Here is a 26,834-nt window from a genome sequence, read left to right as displayed (position 1 = left end):
GCAGAAGAGGAAGATGCTGCAGCGGGAGGCTTGGTGCAGCGGGGTGTACAGCTGTGGTAGGAAGACAAGCTGACAGCAGCACAGTGTCAAAGCAGGGGAACCCAGCAGTGCCAAGCCATACCAGCCTCCCCTCCATCTTTTTTGGGGAACTGTACACTGTGCAGCAGCTGCCATGGCATGGCCTTCATCAGCAACCTTAACTTCATGTACACTGGGCAAACAAAAATTTGTGTCTTATTGCTTTTTATTGCAATATTTTGCTTTATTGTGGTGGTCTGGGCCCAAAGCAATTATCTCCCAGATGTTCCTGTACATCAAAAACCTTAGAGCTGGCCCTTGGTAGTGGCACAGGGGTTAAAGACAGTACTATCAAGCTATCACCAGCCACTGCAGCACGAGTTTGATCCACGGCTGGCCAGGGAGCAACCCCCATGATGCAGCAGACCTCTCCTGCCTCACCTGCTGTTCCCCTCAGCAGTGTATTTCAATAGATCTGCCTGTTCTGCTCCCCACTCTGTCTCTGGTGAATCCTCTCACCACCCTCTAGCCTGTACCGAAGTTCTTGTATGCATAAATAAATAAATCTTTGAAAAAAAGAAAAAACAAACCTTAGAGCTGACAGTTTAGGCAGACCAATCTTGGAACACAGATTTCCTTACCCTATCACAGATTTATCAGAATTAAGATAACATTTGCAAGTGGGTTTTTTGTTGGACATTATAGTCACAAAATTTAAAAGATGAGATGAAAAGATCAAATTTTCAGCTATGTCTCCCAGCTGGCGAACTTTATCACCCAAATCTCAAAAGTCTGGAACTACTTGTTGTGGCAGAATTTTAAGATATTGCTGAGGTCCTCACTTCCTGCTGTCCATACTCTTTAAATCCCCCATCCTGGAGTGTGGACTACACCTCTGAATGTCACTCTTGCAATTAGATTACTCCACACAGCAAAGGTGAAGCTATCTTGTTGGTTATTTTATGTACCAAATAAGTTGATTTGAGTTCATAGGAGGAGGATTAAAATATTATTGTGATTATTACAGGTGGGCCTAGCTAAAGTCTTTGGAGGTCAGAGACTAGAAGCAGTGGAGAGATGTAATCCTGCTGACTTGAAAGGAGGACCCAGTCATGTCCACAAACTGCCTGTGGCAAGAGGCAGCCTCTAGAGCTAAGAGCCACAGTCATAGCACCATAAGGAGCTCAATTCTGCTAATTGCCTGGGTGAGTGTAGAAGAGGACTTTGAGCCCCTGATGAAATCCTGTCCTGGCTGACACCGATAAGACCTGAACAGAGAATCCAGCAACATTGCACCTGAACTGCAGGCCCACAGAAACTGAGATAATAAACAGGTGTTATTTTCATCTGCTAAGTTGGTAAAAATTTATTATGAAGATGAAGCAATCTTGTTAAAAATGTTTACCCTGTGATTATGATATGCCAATATAGGTTCATCAAGTGTAACTAAAGCAGCACACTGTGGGGGAGACTGATCGTGGAGGAGGGGGATGTTTATGTACTGGGGTAGCAGGTTAAGTGGGAAATCTCTGTACCTTTTGCTCATGTTGGCTGTGACTCTAAAATTGCTTTAAAAAGCAAAGTTCATTAAAAAACAATGTTTGGGGCCTCCCTGGTGGCGCAGGGGTTAAAGACAGGGCTATCAAGCTATCACCAGCCACTTCACACAAGTTCAATCCCCAGCCTGCCAGGGAGCAACCCACATGGTACAGCAGACCTGTCTGGTCCGCTGCTCCCCTCAGCAGTGTATTTTAATAGATCTGCCTGTTCTGCTTCCCCTCTTTCTGGTAAGTCCTCTGACCCTCTGAACCTCTGGCCTACCCCCCAGTTCTTGTATGCATAAATAAATAAATCTTTAAAAAAAAAATGTTTGCCTCGAATGTAATCAAGCCTTAAGACCAAGATCGGCATACTTTTCTGTTAAGGATTAGACTGTAAATCTTTTTGGCGTTGGGACCCCCTATTCACTGTCACTGTAGCAAAAAAATAACCACAGGCAATATGTAAATGAGTGGGCATGGTCATGTGCCAAGAAAACTTTACAAAAACAGACCTGCAGGCTGTGGTTTGTTACCTTGAGCTCTAGAATTTAAGAGGCTAAGAGACAACCAAATGCAGTGCATGAGCAAATCTTGATTGCTTCCTAGTTTGAAAGAAATAGCTATAAAAGTTGCTATAGGAATTAAGAAAAGAAGGATGTGTATTAAAAGATATTAAATAACAATTGTTACTTTTCGTGTGTGTGTGTGTGTGTGTGTGTGTGTGTGTGTGTGTGTGGCTCTATAGAATGACCTGATTCCTAAAAGATGCCTGCTAGTGTGAAATGTGTTGATGTTCCCAGGACTGGAGCAAGGTGAGGTGAGTGACACAATTTCATGCAAGTTCAAGGTCTCCATCATTATTTAAAACACTGATATTTTGTTCATCATACATTTTTTACCCATTTTGATTTTTTAAAATATGGTTTTCTAAAACATTGTTCCTCTTGATTGCTGAGATTTTTGGTGCCCCCTTCAACTTTGTGCCTGAGCTGAGTGTCTCATCCTGGGTTTTGGACCTCACTTTTTTTTTTTTTAACATTTATTTATTTATGCATACAAGAATTGGGGTACAGACCAGAGGTGCAGGGGGCTGAGAGGATTCACCAAATACTGAGGGGGGAGCAGAACAGGCAGATCTACTGAAATATACTGCTGAGGGAAGCAGTGGGTGAGACAGGAGAGGTCTGCTGTCCCATGTGGGTTGCTCCCTGGCCAGCCGGGGATCAAACTCCTGCTGCAGAGGTGCAGATTGCTTCGCAGTGCTGTGCTTAAACTCTTTTTTTTTTTTCTTAATATTTTTTTTTTATAGAGGCATGTTTTATTTATTTATTTATTTGTTTATTTGTTTTTTTTTGTTTGTTTATACAAGCACTGGGTACAGTCAGAAGCACGGGAGGGTGAGAGAATTCACCAGAGCCAGAGTGGGGAGCAGAGCAGGCAGAAGGACTGAAGTACACTGCTGAGGGGAGCAGCGGGCGGCAGGAGAGGTCTGCGCGCCATGTGGGACCCTCCTCCAGTGGCCGGGGAGCAGCCGGGGATCGAACCGGCGCCGCAGAGGCCACGGGCAGCTTCACAACCCAGCGCTCAACCGCTGCCCACCGGGGAGGCCCCTGTGCTTAAACTCTTGCGCCACCAGGGATGCCCTGGGCCTCACTTTAAAATGGTTCAGCCAGAGATGGACAGTGACAGTGCATTTGTTAAATCTTGATGGTGAGGAAATGCAAGTCCATGTCCTCCTAGTGCAACTCTGCTGTAAGTTTGAATGTTTTCAGATTAAATAAATAAGTGGAACATGTCTGGGTTTTTAAAATAAATAACCAAATATAGATTGTGAAAGTTCTCAAAAATTTACAACTATGTATGGTGATGATTGTTAACTAGACTTATGGCGACCATCTCTTAATAGTGTACCAACTCATTTTAGTGTGCTTCACTTAATGCACTTCATGGTGCTTTTTTTTTTTTTTTTTTCACTAATTTGAGTTTCATGACAGCCCTGTCTCCAGCAAGTCTATGGTGCATTGTTCCCACTGTATTGCTCACTTCTTGTCTCTGCATCACATTTAATTAAGGCATGCACATTGTTTGTAGACATAATGCTGTTGCATGCCTCATAGACTACTGTGTAGTGTGAACCAGGAAACCAAAACTTTTGTGTTACTCGCATATTCGACATTAGCTTTATTGCAGTGTGGAACGGAACCTGCTATACCTCCAAGGTGTGCCTGTATATCGAATTAATTTTATACATCTGAAAATAATATAATGTTATTTGTATCAATTATATCTCATTTTAAAAGTCGCTTGAATTTAACACAAATTGATTCTTGCTGCGGCTGTAGATGCCAATTGTAGAGACTTCTAGTTTTTTTTAGTATTTTTAGTAGTCCAGGAATACTTATTAAATGTGCTCCCCTTTTTAATTTTATTGAAGTACTGGGGGTTTACATAGTTGATAATCCTTTGTAAGTATAGGATCTCCCCCTCGGGTGCATCAGCATATTGCCCACCACCAAATCACTCATAATCACCCATCTGCTACCTTAGTCATTGTGTTCTCTCTGCCACTTTGTTCTCGAACCTCCCCCCACACTTTAGTTCTATGGTCAGCTTTCACGCATTCCCCCTTCACTCTAAAATGGGTGCTAGTTTGAAAGATGTGTTATGTGGTCTTGTCTAGCTGGAAGAGAACCAAGTGTGGATGGCCAAGACCATGCTCCCATCCTGTCCCTGGCTTGGAGACTTTATGCAAGTCACTCCTCCTCAAAGCAGTGCTTGTAAAACATTCACAGCCACTAAGCTTTCTAAAATGAAAACACACTACGGAGACCTCAATTTAAGCAATGAATCAGAGTAACATTTTATTAGTAACCATGCCCTTCCTGTGTTCACATAAATGTTTACGTACAAAGCAATTGATTCTCACTGAGGATGTGGAGATGAACGCACTTTTTAACTCTAAAATTGTACATGAAATCTTACTCAGTCGCAACATCCACTTTATTTCTGCATTGGGTAAGCCCCTGATTTATAGAGAAGTGGCAGCAAAGAATGGCTAGTTTTTCAGGAGCTCCTCTCAAAATCTAAGTTAAGTGGCAATGGCAGGCGAATCCTTAGTTATTTCCAACACCTTAAAACCTGCTGCCCAATGAATGCACCTGAGCATGCATCTTAGCTACAGTTGAAAATATTTTTAATGGAATTTTTTAATGCTAACATATACAGAACTGTCAAAGCCCTCCTTGGAACCCAGGTTTGAGAAATGACTGAGATAGTCAATAGGGTCATGTCCACTCAAAAGCCTCTGTTCTAAGATTGCTTTTTCTGAATTCTGGAATCCAATGGAGGGGAGAAAGAATAGCACCTTGAAGGGTTGGACTCTCCTACCGTTATAGCAAAAGCCCTTGAAGCGATTGGGGCTTTTAGAAAGCCATGGGCAAAGAAGAAATATCCACCTAAGCAGAATGGAAATAATTTGAATGTCGGACTTGCAAGAATCAAAGATGGCCCAAAAGCACAGCAGAGAGATACTGGCAGCTGGCTCCAACTGCTTCCAAAAACCGTCCAGTTTTTAAGGTAAAAGGGCATTGTTATCCTGAGAGACAAGGAGTAGGGGTGGAAGAGCTATAATATGTTTATTGTTTTTAATGCCAGCTTAGTCAGGAAGTCAGCTCATGAATCAGAGACACACAGGTCAAATATGCTATAGATGTAAATTTGAGCCAATTGCCTTTAAATTCAATTTAGAAATGGAAATATTTCCCATAAAATATTTTACATAAAATGGATTTCTGGCTTTGCTTGCAACCACAGGAAGTTCCCATAACAATGGACTGGATTGCCCGTGGTAGTTCTGGCAAGAGTCAGGGTACCCATGCCACTCAAGACACTCAGGTCACATGTCCCCTACATTCTCATCATCTCTGTTACTCTTTGCTGTTCACTGTGGTGTAACCATAGAGGACACTCACAAGTTGCTATGGACACTTGAGCGTACAGCTGTGGGAAAGATATTCATGTTTCCTGGACTAAAGATGGAGTGAGGTGGTCCAACAAAGATTGGGACAGGAAGGTTCAGGCGCTTATTTTTCCCTCTGAGTTCTCCAAAGCTTTTGCACCTCTGAATAGTGACCATCAGTAACTCACAGCTACTTCTGCAAGGCTCTGCTAAAATGGGTGCAGAGGCCTAATACAAACTGAAATAAGGATCAGACTACAGTACTCAATGCTTTATAATCTGTAAAACTCTGTGATCCACATCTGTAGTTTGGTTGGTCTCACATCCCTCCACCCCCTTGGTTACTAGCACCCAACCTCACCCATGCTCAATCACATAGTTGGGTGGTGTTGACTGCATCCTCAGGCCCAGAGGACACCGGGTCAGGCTGGCCAACAATTCTCCCAGAGACAGTAATTGGTTCTGAAATAGGCATATGAGCCAATTGGGGCCAATAGAATTGGGGCCAGGAATCTGATGCCACTGTTGGGAAAGGGGAGCTCTCTTTCTATAGAACTTGAAGATGGCAGCATGGTGGCTGCCTTGTTGCTAGCTGAGAGGAGGAGGTGGCAGGTCTGTAAATGGAGCCATTAAAAGGCACAAAGACTGGAAAGATGGTGAAAAGCAAGGTCTGGGCTGCATAATCTGAGGCTTTGGGTCCACATATAAACCAGCACATACATGTTTTTTGTTTTAGTTAGATTAAATGAGGCAAACTCACTGAAGCCACATGCCCCTGCAGGGGGGTTCTATACCAGCAGGCAGACTTGTGAGCGTTTGTTAGATTTGGATTCATTTTCTTGAATGCTCCCTGATTCTGAGTCCTGGAGAGCTTCTGTACCAGCAGCAAGCTCTTCCTTCTGCCTGGATTTGACCATCCATACTGCCTTCTTGAAGTTCTTGAGAGGGTCCTGCTGCGAGACCCTTGCAGAAGGGCACTGGAAACGCTCACGGATGAGATAGCCATGTCTGGTGGGGGCAATGAAGCCATTGGAAGTTGGGATGATTCTATTCACCACTGCATGGACAAACTGGACAGCCAGCAGGGTGCCTGTGGGGGTGGAAAACAGGGTACAAATGAGGAAATGGGGATAGTAGAGAACAAATCTCACATGTTTGAGAGTTGACTGCATGGGGTCAAATCCCATGCCCTTGACAAGTTTAGGCAGACACAACCTCTCAGAGTCCCTCTTTTCTCATCTGCAAGATGGGAACAATAACAGATTGCACCTGCAGAGGAAAATCCTGAAAATGTGAAGATGTTATGCATGTCAGGTGCTTAGTATCAGTTTCAGTCCAGAATGCATTTGACAAATATTATTATTATTGGAGGAGGAGTAGGAAAAGAGGTTGTGAACTGACCCAGGGTGGGCTTTTAAGGCTACAATTCACAGATCTCAGCTTCTGAGCCATCTGGGACTTTTGTGAGACATCTTTGCTACACTGTATTAGTGATAATATATTTGATTAGAATGCATCTGATTACAATGTATTCAGCTACAACATATTTGGTTATTATGTATATGTAGTTACATGTGTTATGTATATGGATATATAATATTATGTAGTCTTATTGCAGTGTATTCTATTGTGTGTTTGATTACAATGTATTTGTTTATCATGTTTTTAATTATAATATTTTCAGCTTTAATATATATTCAATTCCAATGTATTTGATTACTGTTTTCAATTACAATGTATTTAATTATAATGTAGTGGACAACTATGTATTTGATTATAATGTATTCAATTACAACATATTTGAAACTACCTGATGTTCATTCAGTCACTCACATGCTTTGTGGCCTTGGAAGTTTCCCTTTACCTCTCTGAACTTCAATTTCTTCAGTCATCAAACAGAGATAACTATGGGAGGGCCCTACCCCTCTTTTGGGGTTCCTTTTCTATGGAAGATGACAAAGGTGAGTATGGGACCAGAAACACCACCTTCAAACCACAGTAAAAGTGCCTTTTACTCACTAGGTGAGTTTAGCAAGTCACCCCATCTCTCAGATTCTCAGTTTTTACTCAGCTGATACTTCTAAACTCCATGTGCACCACCCCATGGCTATGGCCACCCTCAGAACCTCTGAACATCTGTAGGCACAATAGGGGCTCACAGTACACTCTCACTAGGATGGATCTGAAGAAGAAGCCCACTTAGGCCCTAAAGAGGGCTCAAGGACCAGTGGAAAGGATATTCTGGAGTTCCGGGTACCCACAGCGTTTGTCCAGAAGAGGAGGTAGACCTGTCCCATGGGCCTTAAGACACCTCCTAAGATGGATGGAACCCAACAATGAAGACCACAGTAGGGTCCCCCTAATGCTCAGAACCCCAGAATAAACCCTTCTTCTCTGGATCTAGGCTCAATCATTCCCTCAAAGCAAAACAACTCACCATCCAACACACTCCAGACGATTATAGAACGATCCTTTAAGCCAGCAAACACATACTTGTCATCCTTGGAGAAGCAAGCACATTGGACTCCTCTACAGTAAGAACTCTGTCAAAAAAGACAACATCATCTTGATTTTGGACTGACACTCTGGAAATCAGCCCCTAGCCATCTTGCAGGAAGCAAGGCTTGTAAGCACCCCACAGGGGATAGATGGAATTAAACCTGGGCAGATGGGTCTCTGTGATATCCTAGGATCAAAACACATCTTTGCAGATATTAGATTGAGGACTTAGTGACATTTTGCATCAGAGGGCTGGAATTCTAGGATTTAATTTCTTAAATGACCTTGGTTATGTGAGTACTCACTATAATTGTATTTAATTAAAAGCTATGTGCTAAATGCAACATGGGATACTGAAATGGATCCTAGAACAGAAAAAGGGAATTCATCGAAAAACTGGATACAATCCCATAAAGTCAATAGGCTAGGTAATAATTGTTCTCACATTAATTTCTTAGTTTTGATAAACATGCTCTAGTTACATAAGAAGTTAACATTAGGGGCAGCTGGGTGAGAGGTATTTGGGAGCTCTCTAATATCTTGCAACTTTTCTGCAAATCTGAAATCATTTAAAAAATTAAGTGTGCTTAAAAACAAATACCAAAAAACTAGATCTATTTCCCTGCTGTGGTGACATTTTCCATCTCAACTAAACAAAAGTTTACTTATAGCTTACGCTTCTAGTGACTTCATAAAAATAAATAAGTTAAGTGGGGCAAAGTCCTTTTGAGATGAAACTATACATATTCCCTCTTCTTTTAGTTACAAGATAGTCTCCCTATGTTAACTAACAATTTTCACTCTTGCAACCTAAAGTACAAGCTTTATTGCCTATCTGAAAAACTGAATAACATCAACCTAACAATATTTGTTGTGAAGATTAAATTATACGAAGATATATTAATTTGTGTACTTTATATACTCTGTAATAGGAATGTATAACTATCTATATATCATAATAGCTTCTTACAAGATGATAGGTGTGGACTCTAAGACATTTTGTAAGTAAAGGAGTTGCAAGTTTCCCTCTTCAGATTTGTCACATTTGTCATGCTATTTCGGACACAAGAAAAGCCCAAGCTCTTATTTTTCACTTGGAGTGATAATGGGAAAGGCCAAGAATCAAGCTCTAAAACCACTATCTGTGTAATTCTATTTAGCCTCTTTTTTGGCATTAACTTTGTTTTATTATATATTTGGCTGTATTCACTTTGTGTCCTTCCAAAAATGTGTACAAACTATGCTTTTAATGTTGGCCTCCAAGTTTTTTATAAGAAATTTTTGTATTAACTTGGAAAAAACAACAGCTGCTGTTCCTTCTGCCTAAAATGCTGTTCCACCTGACTTATTCAACCTTTTTCAGTAGCAACTCTTGCTACTCCATCCTTTGACCTTGCCCTATTTTTCTTCAAAGCCTTCTGCTTCACAACCCATCATATATTTGCTGCTTTGCTTTTATTTCACAGTTTATCAAATACTAAGGATTTTCAGGGGCTACCTCAGTGAGAAAACACAAACAAGTCCTGCCCTCACATTGCCCAGTGTCTCGCCCATGAGAACGTGACTCTGAGAGATTGGAGGGTGTCTACCCTGGCCACAGCTACTTCCTCGGCACTAGGAAGGGTCAGCAGAGGTTGTGCAATCAAATTATTGGGTGTAAGAATGGCACATGCCAAATTAAGATGAGGAAAGTGAGGTTGCGCCAGCACAGGATTTGATCTTGCCTTTGAACAGGGGTATCTTGTTCTTCCTGGATCTTTTGCATTCATTTTGATCTTTTTAAACATTGCATTAAAATGGTATTTCTCTCACTTGCCAAGTTTGGGGTCACTGCTTAAATTCTGTTTTCAAGGTGAACATCACTGGCCTCATCCTAGTCCCCACCGCAGTGAACGGACATGGTGTACACTTAATGAGGGATGCCTGTGTCACTTTTCTGACACCAGGCCCCAGCACGCATGGTGTGTGGTGGGCCACGTACCGTGTAGCTCATCTCAAATTTCCACTTGCATTCCTGCAGGTTCCAGAGACAAAGTAGTGCTTCCTCAGATCCGCTGACTGCCAGCTGCTCTTTGTGGCTAACCTCCACGCAGGTGACTCGGCTCCTGTGGGCCTCCAGAGGGAACACTTTGGAATTCACACACTCATAGAGGAAGAGGTCACCGTTGGTCATGCCATAAACCACTCGGTAGTCAACCAGGACAGACACACTAGATATGGTCTCAGGCAGCTGGGTATAGAAGGTGTAAGTTGGCCCATCAATGACTGGACAGGGGTCCCCAGGACTGATGTCCAGCACCAGGACAATGTTGTCATAAGCAATAACCAGGCGTTCTTCACCCTTGCTCAGCGCCATGCAGTTGACGGCCTTCCGGGCTTCTGGAGGGGGGATGCACATCACATCCTGCCTAGAATTCAGAGGGAACACCAGGACGATCCCTGAAACAAGGCCAGTAAAGAGGAGCTTGGCCTGCTCAGCCACCTCCAAACACCTGACCTCATTGGAGGTGTCCAGAGCGTCTTGTTCCTCACCTGTCACAGAGAGAAGACCATATCAAGAATGGGTCAGAGGAATGCTCTAGCCATGTTTCCTATTTTTAAGGATTTTTAAAACATGTTTTCATTATTCACAATCTTGAACTTGGTATCCACAAGTTTCCAGACTTCCTCTCTTGCCCCCAACCTCCAAGCTTTTAAAATGATAATTGAATCATCTCACTGCCCTGCCTAACCATTCTCCATGACTTCCCACTCCTTTCTGACAAACACCCATGCCTTTCCATGTGACTTGAGGCCACATGTGACTTTTCAGACCTCATCCCAAGTGTTCCTTTTCCAAAGTTCTAAACAGGGCCAGAGAGCAAATATTCTTGCTTTGCAGGCTATAGGTTCTCTTTGCAACCAATTAATCCTGACTTTATAGCCCCAAAGCAGGCACAGACAATGGCTTTAGGTAGTTTTACTGCAAATATATTTGCTGAGTAACTAATTGGTCATAAAACAATTCTGCCATAAAAGAGAAAAAAACAGATCACTTCTCAGCCTTTTGGCTAAAATCAAGTGTAAAAGGGAAAAAAGCAGAGGGAATTTCAAAAGTATATAATGAAACATGAAAAATTAATAAGAAAATATGAAATATTTGAATGCAAATATATTGCAAAAAGAACAAAACCTCTCAATACATTTATGTTGGGTCCCAGATCAGGGCTGCCCCAAGATATGCTAAAGTAGCAGCAGATTAATTATTTTGAATCAAAGAAACAGTGGTGGACTGAATAGCACCCTAAACCTCCCTTTTTCCTAAAAGCATTTTCTCTGATGCTCCTCCTGTCTGTGTGAAAGGAACCTCCCTGCATTCAGAACTGCAGAGATGCCTCATTGGCCACAACAAGGATGTCTGGTATGAACAAGCTCTGCTTAGCTCACTACATTAGTTGCCCAAACCAAAACTTTCAAGAGTTTCTTTGTTCTGTTCGTTCTTCACAAATTTATTGCCTCTTTGTTGAAAAGTTATACAATCTGGCTGTTTTAATCATTCACCAGGTTTCATACTAAGGACCTCCTTGCTCATGAAATTAAATTTGTCTTTTCTCTGGCTAACTATCTCATATCAATTTGTTATTGGGCCAAAGGAACCAAAAGCAGGGAGAGGGAGCCTTCCTTCCACACACAAATTTCCCCTACTTTTCCAGAAGTGTGTAGATTCCTGGCAATACTGCACAAAGAACTAATTTTCTTTTGTGGATTTTACCTTAGCACCTGTCCTGAGTCTTTCATTTGTTCACAGTATGACACATTAAAAATTTTTTTTTTGGTGACCTTATTCTAAGTGTGAAGGTTGAGAGTGTGAAGCCAGATAGAATGCTACTATATTAGAACATGATAGCACATCAGTTTGCTAAGAATTGGTTTCTCTATTCTTTTGTCAGTGGAGAAATGAAATCAAGCTGTCAACTACTTAGTTCATTTATCTTAGAGCAATTATTTATGCAGCAAAAGTACTAGTAAACAGTGGTGAAACTGCCCACTAGACATGACAGACAATATGTTAGCAAATGGCTATGTCTGGTTTGGGCCTAAAGACTGTAGTTTGCAACTCCTATCTCCTGCCCCACCACAAATGTCTGGCTTGCTCTCTGTCAACCCCAAGAGTCCAGATGCAGCTGGCATCTAACAAATATTGGCCAACTCAGTGTATCCACAAACTTGAGAGTGAATTTTCCTTCTCACTGTTTGATCATTAATAAGGAATTCAATACCTTCATTATTTCAGTGAGGATTGCAATAGATATTATCAGTGATGTGCCCAGATCCCCATTGCTGGCCATTCACCCCCACACATGGCTGCCCACTGCCCTTGGGTGAAGAGTGTCTTCCATCGGGAAATGTTGCCAAGGATAGTACCAGAACAAATGCATGTCTGACCAGGTAATACAAAAGGCTAGTGCCCCTGCTTCATGAGGGGATCCTCTGAGATGAAATTCATATCTAGGGCTCCCTTCAGGATCAGATTGAAGCTACCTCTTTGGTGGGTATCTCCCTGGCCAGTTGGAAATTGAACCCATGCTGCAGAGGCTTCAGACAGCTTCACAGCGCTGCACTCAACCTGCTGTACCACCAGGGAGGGCCTATAAGCATGGTCTTTTGTGAGGGTAGGAATTGAAACCCATCTTGGCTTATTCAGGCTGTTGTAACAAAAGACCATAGCTGGGGCAGCTTAACAGTCCTCCCCAACCCGTCTGCTTCCCCCACACCCCTCTTCAGGTCTCTCCTAGCAACTCACCTCAACAAGCCACACTTGCAAATATCCCTGTCTCAGATTTTGCTTGTAGGAATACTGGATTAAATCAGACAATGATAACAAGATTGTCCAGATTGTGCTGGAAATTGATAAAATTAAGTCCTGTTTCTATTTGTTATTTCCAACTGGGTTGGAATTATTGGGGTGTTATGAGCTGAATGCCCCCCCCATTCATATATTGAAGTTCTAACTCCCAAGGTGATGGTACTAGGTGAGGGCCTTTGGGATTTGGTCATGAGGGTAGGGTCCCTGTGATTGAATTACTGTCCCCAAAGAAAGATACACTAGAAAACTAGCTTCCTCTCAGTTCTTTGCCATTTGAGGAGATAATGAAAAGGCTGCAAATAACTGAGTGGCCCTCACCAGACACCCATCGTCCAGTGCCTTGATCTTGGACCTCCAATCCCCAGAACCATGAGAAATCGTTACCTGTTGTTAAGCTACCCCAGCTATCGTCTTTTGTTACAACAGCCTGAATAAGCCAAGATGGGTTTCAATTCTTACCCTCACAAAAGACCATGCTTATAGGGCCTCCCCGGTGGTGCAGTGGGTTAAGCACAGCGCTGTGAAGCTGTCCACAGCATCTGCAGCGCGGGTTCAATTCCTGGCTGGCCAGGGAGATACCCACATGGAGAGGCAGATCTCTCCTGTCTCGCCCGCTGCTCCCCTCAGCAGTGTTTTCAGTCCATTTGCCTGTTCTGCTCTCCACTCTCTCTGGTGAATTCTTGCACCCTCCGGCGCTCTGGCCTGTACCCCAGTTCTTGCATAAATAAAATAAATCTTTTTTTTAAAAAAGACCGTGCTTATATCTTACAAACCTTCCATCAAGTCCCAAATGGTAACTTTGTTTCTGTCTCCAATTTTGGGGAAGTACACATAGTTTCCATTATGAGACACAGCAGTGAGGCCAGTGCGGTCCAGAAATGGGGTAGAGGCTCCAGACTGCTGAGCATAGGTGAGGTCCCAGACCTTCAAAGATGACGACTGCTGGGAAGCAGAGGCAACCAGGGTCCCACCCTGGACCAGCAAGTTCACAGGTGCCCCAACACCTTCGAGGATGGCCAGCAGGGTTCCCTGCTCTGACAGACTCCACACCTGAGGATGGAAAGCAGAGTGGCAGGGTTCATGTTGATGTAGCTTGGAAACATGCTTTGGGCCATTTGTCCACCTACAGTGGCTTCTTAAGCTGTGGCTCAAGGGTCTTCCAACCTCCCCACCCCCTCAAGCTTCCCCACATCTCACTGATATACTACCACAGCAGTTCTTTTTTTTTTTTTTTTTTTAAAGATTTATTTATTTATTTATACAAGCACTGGGTACAGTCAGAAGTGCAGGAGGGTGAGAGAATTCACCAGAGCCAGAGTGGGGAACAGAATAGGCAGAAGGACCGAAGTACACTGCTGAGCAGAGCAGTGGGCGCGGCAGGAAAGGTCTGTTGCGCCATGTGGGAACCTCGCCAGTGGCCGGGGATTGAACTGGCGCTGCAGAGGCTGCAGGCAGCTTTGCAGGCCAGCACTCAACCGCTGCGCCAACAGGGGAGGCCCACAGCAGTTCTTAAAGTGTGTTTTAGGGAACCTCAAGGAGGGTTCCTCCAGGTCTTTGGAGGAGGGTGTTTTGCAAAAGCCAAAAGTATTCTTGTAATGATTAAGATGTAATTTGCCTTTTATACTCTCTTCCTCTCACAAGTGGGCACTGGAGTTTTCCAGATGGTAATTAACTATAGAAGAATGTGGAATTAAAGATGAGAATCCCTCTGTCTTCTATGGAGTCAGACAGGAAAAATTTACCAAAATATGAAATGACACATTTTCTTATGAGTTTCCTTATTTGTTTCAGGAAATAATTCTCATAGAAGTACGTTATTATGTCCACAGATACTGTTAATGAATTAATGGGAAAATACCTTGGGATTTTATCACCTCTAATTTTTATTTTTTTGTTTTTTTTTATAGATTTATTTATTTATACAAGAACTGGGGCACAGGCCAGATGTGCGGGAGGGTGAGAGGATTCACCAGAGACAGAGCGGGGACCAGAGCAGGCAGATGGACTGAAGAACTGCTGAAGGGAACAGAGGGCGAGACAGGAGAGGTCTGCTGTGCCATGTGGGCGTCTCCCTGGCTGGCTGGGAATGGAACCGGCGCTGCAGAGGCTGCAGACAGATTCACAGCGCTGCGCTTAACCCGCTGAGCCACCAGGGAGGCCCACCTCTAATTTTTAATATGGTAATTATCAATAGATTCTAAATGCCACGTCGGATCCTGGGTCGGATCCTGGAATCAAAAAGAAAAAAAGGACATTTGTGGGGAAGTTGGTGAAACTGAGAGATGAGTTCACAGTATTATTCAGTATTAATTTCTTGGTTTTGATAATTTGAAATGTTGATATTGGGGGAGGCCTGGTTAAGAGTAGATGTCTATATGGGGACTCTGTGCTCTCTTTGTTCTATAAATCCTAAAATTATTTGAAAATAAATCATTTGTTCAAAACATATAAATTCAAATTGCTTTGACCCACGTGAAGGAAAGAAAGTTCTCAGAGGGCCTCTTGAAAAATGTAAAGCATTAGGAGACCAGTATGTGATTGATCTGCTACTTATTTGCTATTTATCACATGCTTTGTCTTCAGCTGTCAAAACTTTGAGCTTAATGCTCCTCCCTCTCCCTTTGACCCTGAAGACCCAAACCCTCCCAGATGTTCCTGTTTGGTGGAAATAATGTTTCCTTCATTGAACACTTTGGTATGCCCCTCTCAAGCCTGCTGCTGGATCCCTGGAGACCCCTCCATTCTCCCAATGGGCCACCTCTCTTTACCTTCATTTGTTTTTGTATTATAAAGTCAAAGAGCCCTAAAGAATCGTACTTTCTGTTCTCGAGGTAGAGGTGAGGGTGATGCATTGCCCTCTCACCTGGATGAGTGCATCCCGGGAACCAGTCACAATCAGATTGTTGTCAGGACCAAAGACAGCCGTTTCCACCATGTCCTCATGTTCTAGGTCAGTGGCCATGAACCGATGAAACCCTTGCGAGTCTGCCAAGAATATCCGCACAGATTTTCCAAAGCCTGAAATGACAGGGACTGGGGTGACGCCCTTCATTCCTTGAGGAGCTTGAGAGTAATTCAGGTCAATAAAGAAAGAGTTTTCTGAGCACCTACTATGTGCCAGTGGTGAACAAGATAGACAGCCCCACCTTCACAGAGCCTACAGTTGGTGGCAGTGGTGGTGGGGTAACAGGCATCAATAATTTCACAAGACGGAGATTCCAGTCTGTTTGAATTTATCATGGTGTCCCAGAACCCAGCACAAAGTTGGGCACAGTCATGTATCACTTATGATGCTTTGGTCAACACTAGTCTAAAGTGTTCTTGAACCCTGGAAATGGCTTCATAAAACTCACACTGATTTTAGGGCAATGAAAATACCCTGCATGATACTATAGCAATGGATACACATCATTATACATTTATACAAAACCAGAGAATGTACAACACCAAAAATGAACCCTAATATAAACTGATTTGGGGAGACAGAGTGTCCATGGGGGTTTATCAATTATAACAAATGCACCATCCAGTGCTGGATGTTGATAGTGGGGGAGACTGTATATATGAGGGTGGGGAGCAGCAGTTACATGGAAAAATCTCCATACCTTCTGCTCAATTTGGTTGTGAACCTAGAATGGATCACCCCAAAATTCAGACTACACAGTATGTTGGTCACCTCTGTTGGCAAGATTTCCCTGATGGCTTTGACTAAGGAAGGGAACCCTGTCATATGCTACCATATCCCTTTATTCTTGTCTTATATGACCAGCCTCTCTATCTTGGGGCTAGCTAATTGTCCATCTTTCCTGCTAGACTGGTAACCCCCTGAAAGTGGGGGTTATGTAGGCTGACTTACTCTCAGTGCACTCAGACCTCTTCTATTTTGTGACTATACAGCAGAGAGAACTCCCATTTCAAAGATAACCAACCCAAAGCCCGAAAAGGCTAGGAAACTTGTCCAAAATCGGTTGGCAAACTATAATGCATGGACCAAAACTGACTGTCACTTACTTTTATATTGCCCATGTGCTAACACTAGTTCTTGCATTTTTAAGTGGTTGGAAAAAAATCAACATAAGATTATTATTGTACGATAGGTGAAAATTATATGAAGTTTATATTTCAGCACCCATAAAGAAAGCTGCACTGGCGCACAGACACACCCACCTTGGGGGAGGGGGTTTTCAAGTTACAAGGGTGGTGTTGAACTGACCTATCAGGTCTGCAAAATCAATGCTGCTTACTACTGGGCCCTTTGGAGACAGTTTGTAACCTTCTCTGGTCAAAGATGTCTCCTTTTCCAAGCCCTTCTCCACTTGTAACCAAATCCAGAGTTACCTCCTCATCACTCCCAAAAGAGCTCAATATTACCTGCAGCAAGAAGGGAGTCATCTTCAGAGACCACCAGGAACCCCACAGCTTCTGGAAGTTTCTCCAGCAGGCTGTCTCCTTCAGAGGAAACCTGTGCAGAGTCAAAAATGGCTGTCAAACATTTCCATGGGCTTAAGGGTTCAGGGTGAGGGGCCTGGATTTGCCACAGGGTTCTGCCAATCACTGACTCTGGGACACTAAGCAAACTTCCTAACCTTGGTGCCTCAGTTTCCTCACCTGTTAAGTGGGAGTCAATACCAGGATGATTTCATGGGGCTATAGTGCATGCACACTATAAAAGCAGCCCTCCCAAATTGGCAGTCGTTATTATCACTGTTGAAGGTGATGTAACTAACTCAGGGACTCTGGGAACATTCTAGCACCCACCCCCTAGAGGAGTTCTGGAGATCCCAAATAAGATGGAAATAGGTTGGAGCCAAAGAAGGGCACTCAGTTTACCCATCTGTAACAGAGATAATGGCAGCAGCTACATCTTAGCATTTTTTAAAATAATTTTTAAAATTTATTTATGTATACAAGAACTGGGGTGTAGGCCAGAAGTGCAAGGCGTGAGAGGATTCACCAGAGGCAGACTGGGGAGCAGAACAGGCGTGCTACTGAAATACAGTACTGAGGGGAGCAGTGGGCGAGTCAGGAGAGGTCTGTTGCGCCATGTGGGTCAGCTCCCTGGTCAGGGATCAAACTCATGCTGCAGTGGCTGCGCCACCAAGGAAGCCCCTTAGCATTTTTTTGAAAGTTAATAAGTTGGTGAATATAAAGTTCCTGGGATACAGTGAGAACTTTGTGAAACCTTGTTATGTCCATTAAAGCACCTCAAGCCCAGGGGTCAGTAAACTTTCCTAGTAAATTGTAAATGCTTTAAGCTTTGCATGCAGGCCACCTCAACTTTGCTGTTCTAGTGTAGCCATGGGTAGTATGAAAACAAGTGAGCCTGATTGTACCCCAATAAAACTTCATTGAACTTCCACATCATAAGATCTTACAATGTATTTATTTTCCAACCATTTTAAATCACAAAACCATTCTGGGATGGACAAAAACAGGCAGCAGGGCACAGACTGCTGCTGACTGCTGTTCAAGCCTATCTGATTTTTTAGAGCTACAGAGTTTCCCATAATAGAGAAGGTCTTTCATTCACTTAACCACTTCCTATGAAGAGACATTTAAGATCATGCTCTATTATTACATATTATAGCACTGCAGCAAATATTATCTAGTCTGGTCTTATTTTAAAAGAAGGGTATATTTCTGAAGGTACCTAAAACCTCTAGAACTATCTGAAGACCTCAGATACTATGAAATGTGTCTGAAGACCTCAGATACTATGAAATGTGTCAAATTTGAGTGGGATTTTCTCCTAGGACCAATAAAGGACAGTCAGTGTCTCTGCCTACCACTATGGTGCTCCACGTACACTCATGCAGACACAGTGTACCATTCACTGAGCAAAGTTTAAAATGTTTTTTTTTTTCATTTTTCCCTATTTCAAAGTTGCATATAAAATAAGACTGAATAATTTTACAATCATATTTCAAATTTGCCTACATCAAATTCACATCTGAGCACAGGTGCAAGAATTTGGAAGTCCCAGGACACAGGATTGCTGGATTTGAATGTAATGTAATTTTTTATCTTGATAGACAGTACAAGATTGTGTTCCCCAGGGCCTCCCCAATGTACTCCTATGAAGAAGGTAAAATAGTAGCTGAGAAATGGATCTTCTTTTCATAAAAATGTTCACTTTTATGTTCAAAATAAGAGCTCCATTACAAGCACTTTTCTGAACCAGTCAATTCCTGGGAGTTTTAAAAACATCAATATTTAGATAATAAAATAACTCTCCCATTCCTGGTAAAAAGCATCACTCCATGCATGAGTCAGTTTCAAAGTTTCAGAGAATTGCAATGAACAAAGGCAAGACACAGTAAGCTCTCTGGGCTCAGAGTGAGTGCCTTAGTCCAGAGATGGCACATGAAGTCTTATAGTTGTGCCTGAATTAGTATGTGTATGTTAATTTCTATTAGAGCAGGATGATGTCCTACTATATATCTTTAAATCTTTGTTGTAAGTTCATGTCATTTCAATACCAGACTCTTGACTGACATACCTACAACCTTCGTTTTGTGGTTTGCAGGTCTAATGGCTCCACAACTGCTCTTCCTGAGACCAGATAGTTCTAGAGGTTTTAGGTACCTCCTCATTCAGCCTTCTTGTCTTTGTTCTGACTTTTCTAGGACACAGATAACTTTGACTGTTCTCTTTCTCTTCTGTTTAACTTTTCAGGTGTGTGTCCTTTTTTCACTGGACTTCCATCCTATATTATATCCACATATCATTTAGTGATGGGGTTATATTGTAAGAACTGCATCATTAGGCAAAGCCATCCTTGTGTGAACATCATAGACTATAATCACATAATCCTAGGTGATTCAGCCACTGCACACCTAGCCTATCTGGAGACCTGTCATCTATATGGTCCACTGTTCATGGAAATGTCATGACATGACCGTATATCCCTTCTGCCTAAAGAACTGCTTTTTAGCAGTTCTAATAGTGCCAAGTAGTTGAAGACAAATTCACTCAGTTTTTTTTTTTTTGCCTAAAAATGTCTTTATTTTGTCTCTAATGTTGAAGGACAATTTTGAAATATCTGGATGTCTAGCTTGACAGGTTTTATTATTTTCTTTCCATCAATCCCATTGTCTTCTATCCTCATAATTTCTGCTAAGAAGTTAGCTGTAATTCTTACTAGGGACACCCACTGGAAGGAATGGGTCTGTTTTCTTCTGACAGCTTTAAATGTTTTTCTCTTTATCTTTGATTTTCAGCAGTTTGATTCCTATTGCCAAAATGAAGTTTTATTTCTTTTGGCCCTGCTGAGGGCTATATGAGCTTTTGGATCTGTGGGCTGTATCTTGCATAAATTTTGGAAAATTTTCTTCCATTTCCACTTCAAATATTTATTTTACTGCATTCTCTTTCTCTGCTTTCCTCCATAGATTCTAGTTGTACTTTTGATCATTTGGCAATGTTTCACGACTCTCAGATTCTCAGTTCTTTTTCCACTCATTTTTATTTTATTTTAAATTACATTTATATTGGATAATTTCCACTAATTTTGTCTTTAATTCACTGATCTTTCTCTAATGACTAATGCGCTCATAAGTGCATCAAATGAGTACTTCATTTCTGACATTCTTCTTTCTGTCTAGCATTGCCACTTGATCCTTCTCTCTAGCTTTATTTTGAAAAGTCCCCATCTGTTCACACATTATCCTAAATATTTGGAAGTTCTTTCTGGTCATATCAACATCTGAATCATTTGTGTGTTAACTTCTACCGATTGATTCACTCTGATTATGCTGCCACTTGCTTGCTTCTTTTGTGTGTCATCATTTTTGTGTTATATTGGACATTGTATGTAAAAGAACAGTAGAGTATAAAATAATATTTACCCTGAGAAAAGGACATGCTTTTTCTGTTGGACCTTTAGTGTAAAGTATTCCAAATCAATCTCTCTGTACTTCTGCTGGTTCTCATTTTGAGTTTGATTGTGTCTTTAGTTAAGTTTGTTTCACTACTGTCTTCCAATGTTTTGAGGGTGATATCAAGACTTTCCATGCAGCAGGGCTGAGATCTGATCACTGGTGAGATTCCAGAACCTCGTATCTCTTACAGCCTCGCCACCAGCTTTCCAAATCATGAGATTGCTATTTCTACTTTACAGCCCTTTGGGATGTTAAAGATTAGCTTCCAGGCCTGCCTGCAATTTTCTGCCCTGATATACATTTTGCCATGTGGTTTGGTTTCTTCCAGAAACATGCTGAAAATAGTATTTGAGTGCAAGAAGTTTACTTGGGAATTGATCTCAGGAAACACTGGTAGAGAGCACAGAATTGAGATAGGGAAAGAAAAGCATCCAGTAAATGTGACTCATCAAACCAGTAACCAGTGTGGGCATTGGGGAGCTCAGCTGCTGAAGCTGCTCTGAGACAGAATGTAGAATATGCATCAAGTTTCCCTATAGAAGGGCCAAAAACTGGGGTTCTATCCACCTGCTCTATGAGTGGTTGGGTAAGGGCTGCTTCTAGCAGCATTAACATGGGCTCTAAATGTGCTATGTGGAGGAAGGGGAGTCAGAAAAAAAAAAAAAAAAAACCAACTCAGGCACAGAGTTGCAGGTATACAGCTGTAGTGTTAGTGACTGACATCAAGATTTTGATTGCTGAAATATCTATTTCAAATATGCCCATCTTGAATAACACATCACCAGATGCATGAGACCACTACTAGTAAATTAACCAGATTAGGAATTAGACTGCACCCACCCCAGAAGTTCCTTCTTTCAGAAAGCCCTGGGTGACCTAGATAACTGACCACTTGAGTGACCCTGCTTCTCTTTTCCCATGCTCTAATTCCAGATCATATCTTTTAAATTTTCCAATAAAGAGTGGACCCCTGAAACCCTGGACAGCCCAACCTCAGATTCTAATACAGGCAGAGTGTCAGGTTCTTTCTTTCATAGCTCTCTCTCTCTCCAACTCCCCAAGACCTCACCATGTGGCTCTCAAGTGTGCTTGCATCTTCAGGAATTGAAAGTAATAAATATTGCTCCTAAAAGTTCCCTCATGGTTTCTTGTGAAGTGCATAGTGCAGTCATAATAAAAGCCACGAAAGCTGGTCCAGCCATAAATAGGGACCCAGTGAGTAATGTGAAAATGTCTCTGGAGCTCCTTGAGGGTGCTGTGTGCTTGGACCAACAGAAGAGCAACCTTCAGGAATAAAGAACATTGAGGAGACAGAGATGGGGCACCAAACATGGGTTATACAAGGAGAAAGAAGAATTGAACTAACATCATATTTCCACTTCACTTTTTTGTGATATCTGTGTGTCTCCAACCCCACAGGTTGGAAGCCAGGGCATGTCTGACCATCCCTTGTCCTGGTTCTGCATGTAGGTGCCATTCTCTCCTACCCATCTTACAAATGGGGAAACTGAGGCTCATGGAAAAGGCTAAAACAGCCCCCAAATACAGCCAATTAAAGGTAAGGGGGCTTTCCTGGCGGCGCAAGGGGTTAAGTCTCAGCATTATGAAGCTATCAGCAGCCATTGCAGCATGAGTTTGATCCCCGGCCAGGGAGCTACCCATATGGCACAATAGACCTCTCCTATCTCACCCGCTGCTCCCTCAGCAGTGTATTTCAGTAGATCCACCTGTTCTGCTCCCCACTCTGTCTCTGGTGGATCCTCTCACCCCACACACCTCTGGCCTGCACCCCAGCTCTTGTATGCATAAATAAATAAATCTTTATATATATATTTTATATATAAAATATATATAAAGGTAAGACTGGGATTTTCAAACTCAAGTGTGTCTGAACCCAAAGTTGAAGTTCTTTCTGGGTCTACTAAAGATAATCAGAGAATGAAAAAGGAGTGAAATTAAACAACTGAGAGACCCCATGACAGGAATGAGGTTATCTCTCATGTGTTGCTTACAGTGTAGGCCAGAGAGTGAGAGTCTCAGGGAGGAGCCAAGGCCACAAGTTTCAGAAATATGGAGCTTTTGGATGAGTCTTTAGATGTTGTATTGCTCCCTTTTTCAAACCCACACCTTCTCGGCAGGGCTTACAAGACCCTCTGTGATCCATCTCATACTGCCTCTTGTTTCCCTGAAACACCAGGCATGCTCCTATTTCTCCCATGATATCCCATAGTCCCTTGATCTCCACTTTTTCCACCTTTAAAATCCTTCTTCCAAGCCTGCCTCCCCAGGAAGGTCTTCTCAGACCTTCTTTCAGAAGTATTTTCTTCTTCACCAAGAACACACTGCCTCTATCTCTATGGAAAACAGATTGCCTCTTAGTATGACCCTGTCTTTGACAAACCACCTCCCTTCCATAGGCTGGGCTCCTTGGGAGTGGATTTGGATTCTTGTACTCCTAGACCCCCTCCAGTGTCCACTGTGGCCTTTGTTTCTCCACCTATGAGTCCCTGTGTAATTCACCATTGGAGACCCACCTATATCCTCTCACCATTCTCATCTAATCCTGAAAGCTGCTGACCATGTGCCTGCAACTCCTAACCTGTGTTAATGTTTTTGTTGCTTCTGACCTTCTCCCTCATCCTACCAGGCCCTGTGTTAATGCTTATCCACCCAACTATCGATACAGTTATCCAACCAACCATTGATGGAACTGGTGGGTGGAACCCCAGCTCATGTCCTACAAGGGGACATCTCTGCAGTCTATTCTGAACTATCTCCCGGGGTGGAGGGTCAGAGGCATAGCAGGACCAAACTCCACAAATCACCTGCATTGACCAGACTCCAGGAGACCCTTAGATGTTTCTTGATGTGTGCTAAATTATAACTTTTTAGAATTAAGAAGCCAAGAGTCATTTATTAAAAGATCAAACTGGAGAAGATCTCTCCCAACTTATAAGCACCCTTATCTGGGTGCTTTTGGACTGAGTTGATGTCAGCATTATATACAGTAAAGTTGCTTACCAAAGAGATGGAGCCCTGGCTGAATCCAGTAACCATCTTTCCCTGTTTCTGGATAGAGACCCCACAGGTAGGTGCTTCTTCTTTGATGCTGGACAAATGTTGCTTGCCCTGCAGCTTTCCTGTGGTGGAGTTCCACATACTGACCACACCAGCCTCAGACACTGTCAGCAGCATGGCCCTGGAAGCCAAGGCTGCCATGCACATCCAGGGATCGGTAACATCTCCCAGGATACGGAAAACCAACTCTGCAGTTTCCAGATTCCATGCATTGATCTAAAGGAATGATGACCAGGAAGAGACACATCAGTGGGCAAATTAGATGGTAAGCATTGCAGAGCTGAATGCAAGCCCTGTTCTTGTTTTATAATTCACACATTTATTTTCAAGGCTCTACCAGTTAAAAAAAATAAAGGAGTGGTGCAGGGGTCCTGAATTGTATCCTGGGATACCAAAAAGGACATTTGTCGAGAAATTGATGATTCCAAATAAATTCTGGAGTTAGGCTGATAGAAACTATCACTATCAATGCACCCTGGGTATGTAGATGTTGACACTGAAGAGGCTGGACCAAGACCATATGGGAACTCTTCATAGTATCTTTATAACTTTTCCATATGTCTAACATTGTCCAGAATAAGAAGTTTTTAAAAATGAGGGAGAGGGTGGCCTTCCCTGGTGGCGCAGCGGTTGAGCGCTGGGTTGTGAAGCTGCCCACAACCTCTGCAGCGCCGGTTTGATCCCTGGCTGCCAGGTGAGGGTCCCACATGGCGCGCAGACCTCTCCTGCCGCCCGCTGCTCCCCTCAGCAGTGTACTTCATCAGTCTGCCTGCTCTGCCATCCGCTCTGACTCTGGAGAATTCTCTCACCCTCCCGTGCTTCTGACTGTACCCAGTGCTTGTATAAATAAATAAATCAATTAAAAAAAAGAGGAAGGGGGAAGTACATGCCAAATACATTCACATATATGCCCAAGTAATTTTTTTTAAATAGTTTTTTTTTTTATAGAGGCATGTTTTTATTTATTTATTTATTATATTTGTTTGTTTGTTCTGTTTATACATGCACTGGGTACAGTCAGAAGAGCGGGAGGGTGAAAGAATTCACCAGAGCCAGAGTGGGGAGCAGAGCAGGCAGAAGGACCGAAGTACACTGTTGAGGGGAGCAGCGGGCGGCAGGAGAGGTCTGCGCGCCATGTGGGACCCTCCTCCAGTGGCCGGGGAGCAGCCGGGGATCGAACCGGCGCTGCAGAGGCCGCGGGCAGCTTCGCAACCCAGCGCTCAACCGCTGCGCCACTGGGGAGGCCCTGCCCAAGTAATTATTGATTAAAATAGGTTTTACCAAAAAAGTAAACCTCTTTTTATTGGCAATAACCATTTAGCTAGTAAATATTTGCCCATTAATTCTACTTCTGGGGTTTACACTAAAGAAATACGGAGAGATATACAGTTAAACACATACACATATGCAGCTGATCCTTGAGCCATATGGTTTTGAACTGCACAGATCCACCTGTATGTGGATTTTCTTTTAAAGAGACAACATTAACGTATGGTGTGGTTAAACACAGTACTCTAAATGTATTTTCTGTTCTTTATGTCTTTCTTTTTTTTGTTAAAGGTTTATTTATTTATACAAGAATTGGGGTACAAGCCAGAGGCACAGGATGGTGAGAGAATTCACCAGAGACAGAGTGAGGAGCAGAACAGGCAGACAACCAAAAACACCACTGAGGGGAGCAGCAGGCAAGAGAGGAGAGGTCTGCCGTGCCATGTGAGTAGCTCCCTGGCCGGCCAGGAATCGAACCCACACTGCAGAGGCTGCAGACAGCTCCACAGCGCTGTGCTCAACCCGCTGTGCCAACAGGGAAGCCTCTTTAAGATTTCTTAATAACATTTTCTTTTCTCTAGTTTACTCCATTGTAAAAGTATAGTATGTAATAACACCTAACATACGAAATATAATGCATATGACAGTGTTAATTGACTGATCATGCTATTGGCAAGGTTTCTGGTCAACAGTAAGCTATTCGTAGTTAAGTTTTGGGGAAGTCAAAAGCTGTCCATCATTTAAACATCTTATTTCAGTGATTAAAAAGCACAAAGAGGGCCTCCCCTGGTGGCTGCCCTCAGCCTCTGCAGCGCCGGTTCGTTCCCGGCCGCCGGAGAGGGTCCCACAAAAAAAAAAAAAAATTAAAATAAAATAAAGCACAAAGAATTGGAAATTCTTATTGGACAGCATATCTGTCCAATAATAAGGATTACTTAAATAAGCTGTAGTGGCACCAGGCAATAGAATTTAAGAAAACAGTAAGCAGGCTGATTTTGAAGAATGCTTATATGGTTATAGGCAAATGTTCTTGACATGTTAAGTGGGGAAAATTGTTTCATAAAATGAATGTACGATTTTACCTGTGGTTTTACCCAGTAAAATCATATAAATGTTAATGGTGATTACCTTTGGAATTGTTTATTACTTCTTTCTGTATCTTGCAAACTTTTGCTAATAAAAAAGATGATGTCCACAATCAATTTTGAAATCAATCAACACATTAGTAATGTTTAAAATGTGTCCAGGGGTTAAGACACAGCCTATGAAGCTGTCTGCAGCCACTGAAGCACAAGTTCGATCCCTGGCCAGGGAGCAACCCACATGGCGCGACAGACCTCTCCTGACTTGCCCGCTGCTCAACCCAGCAGTGTATTTCAGTCAGTCTGCCTGTTCTGTTCCCCACTCTGTCTCTGGTGAATCCTCTCACCCCCACACCTCTGGCCTGTACCCCAGTTCTTGTTTGCATAAATAAATAAATCTTTAAAAAAAAAGTGTCCAGGTGCCTCCCTGACAGCCTCTGCAGCGCATCGATCCCTAGCCAGCCTTGGCGCTGCTCGCTTGGCACAGCAGACCTCTCCTGCCTCAACCACTGCTCCCCTTGGGAGTGTGTTTCAGTTGATCTGCCTGTTCTGCTTCCTGCTCTGTCTCTGGTGGGTCCTCACGCCCCCTGCACCTCTGGCCTGTACCCCAGTTCTTGTATGTATAAATGAATAGGTCTTTACGTAAATAAATAAACAAATAAA

The 26,834-nt window shown here is 42.7% G+C and overlaps 1 protein-coding gene across 4 annotated transcripts in view; it reads right to left on the bottom strand.

The window, feature by feature from the left end:
- Positions 1-4,414: 4,414 nt before the first annotated feature.
- NWD1 (NACHT and WD repeat domain containing 1) overlaps positions 4,415-26,834 on the bottom strand; it is a 76,073-nt gene continuing 53,653 nt past the window's right edge. For all 4 annotated transcript variants that reach the window (XM_037506102.2, XM_037506103.2, XM_037506101.2 and 1 more), the window contains 7 exons: positions 23,764-24,036; positions 17,234-17,324; positions 15,726-15,880; positions 13,636-13,912; positions 9,998-10,548; positions 7,955-8,060; positions 4,415-6,607 (listed from right to left, as the gene is read on the bottom strand). In XM_037506102.2, coding sequence (XP_037361999.1) covers positions 6,306-6,607; positions 7,955-8,060; positions 9,998-10,548; positions 13,636-13,912; positions 15,726-15,880; positions 17,234-17,324; positions 23,764-24,036 — 1,755 coding nt within the window. In that variant the 3' untranslated portion in view covers positions 4,415-6,305. The remainder of the gene's footprint in view (positions 6,608-7,954; positions 8,061-9,997; positions 10,549-13,635; positions 13,913-15,725; positions 15,881-17,233; positions 17,325-23,763; positions 24,037-26,834) is intronic.

The sequence above is a fragment of the Talpa occidentalis genome, unplaced genomic scaffold, assembly GCF_014898055.3.
Source record: "Talpa occidentalis isolate TD23 unplaced genomic scaffold, MPIMG_talOcc4v2.1 talOcc4.12, whole genome shotgun sequence".
Taxonomy (NCBI): domain Eukaryota; kingdom Metazoa; phylum Chordata; class Mammalia; order Eulipotyphla; family Talpidae; genus Talpa; species Talpa occidentalis.
The sequence above is the reverse complement of the archived record's forward strand: the minus strand, read 5'-3'. Positions and strand labels throughout refer to the sequence as shown.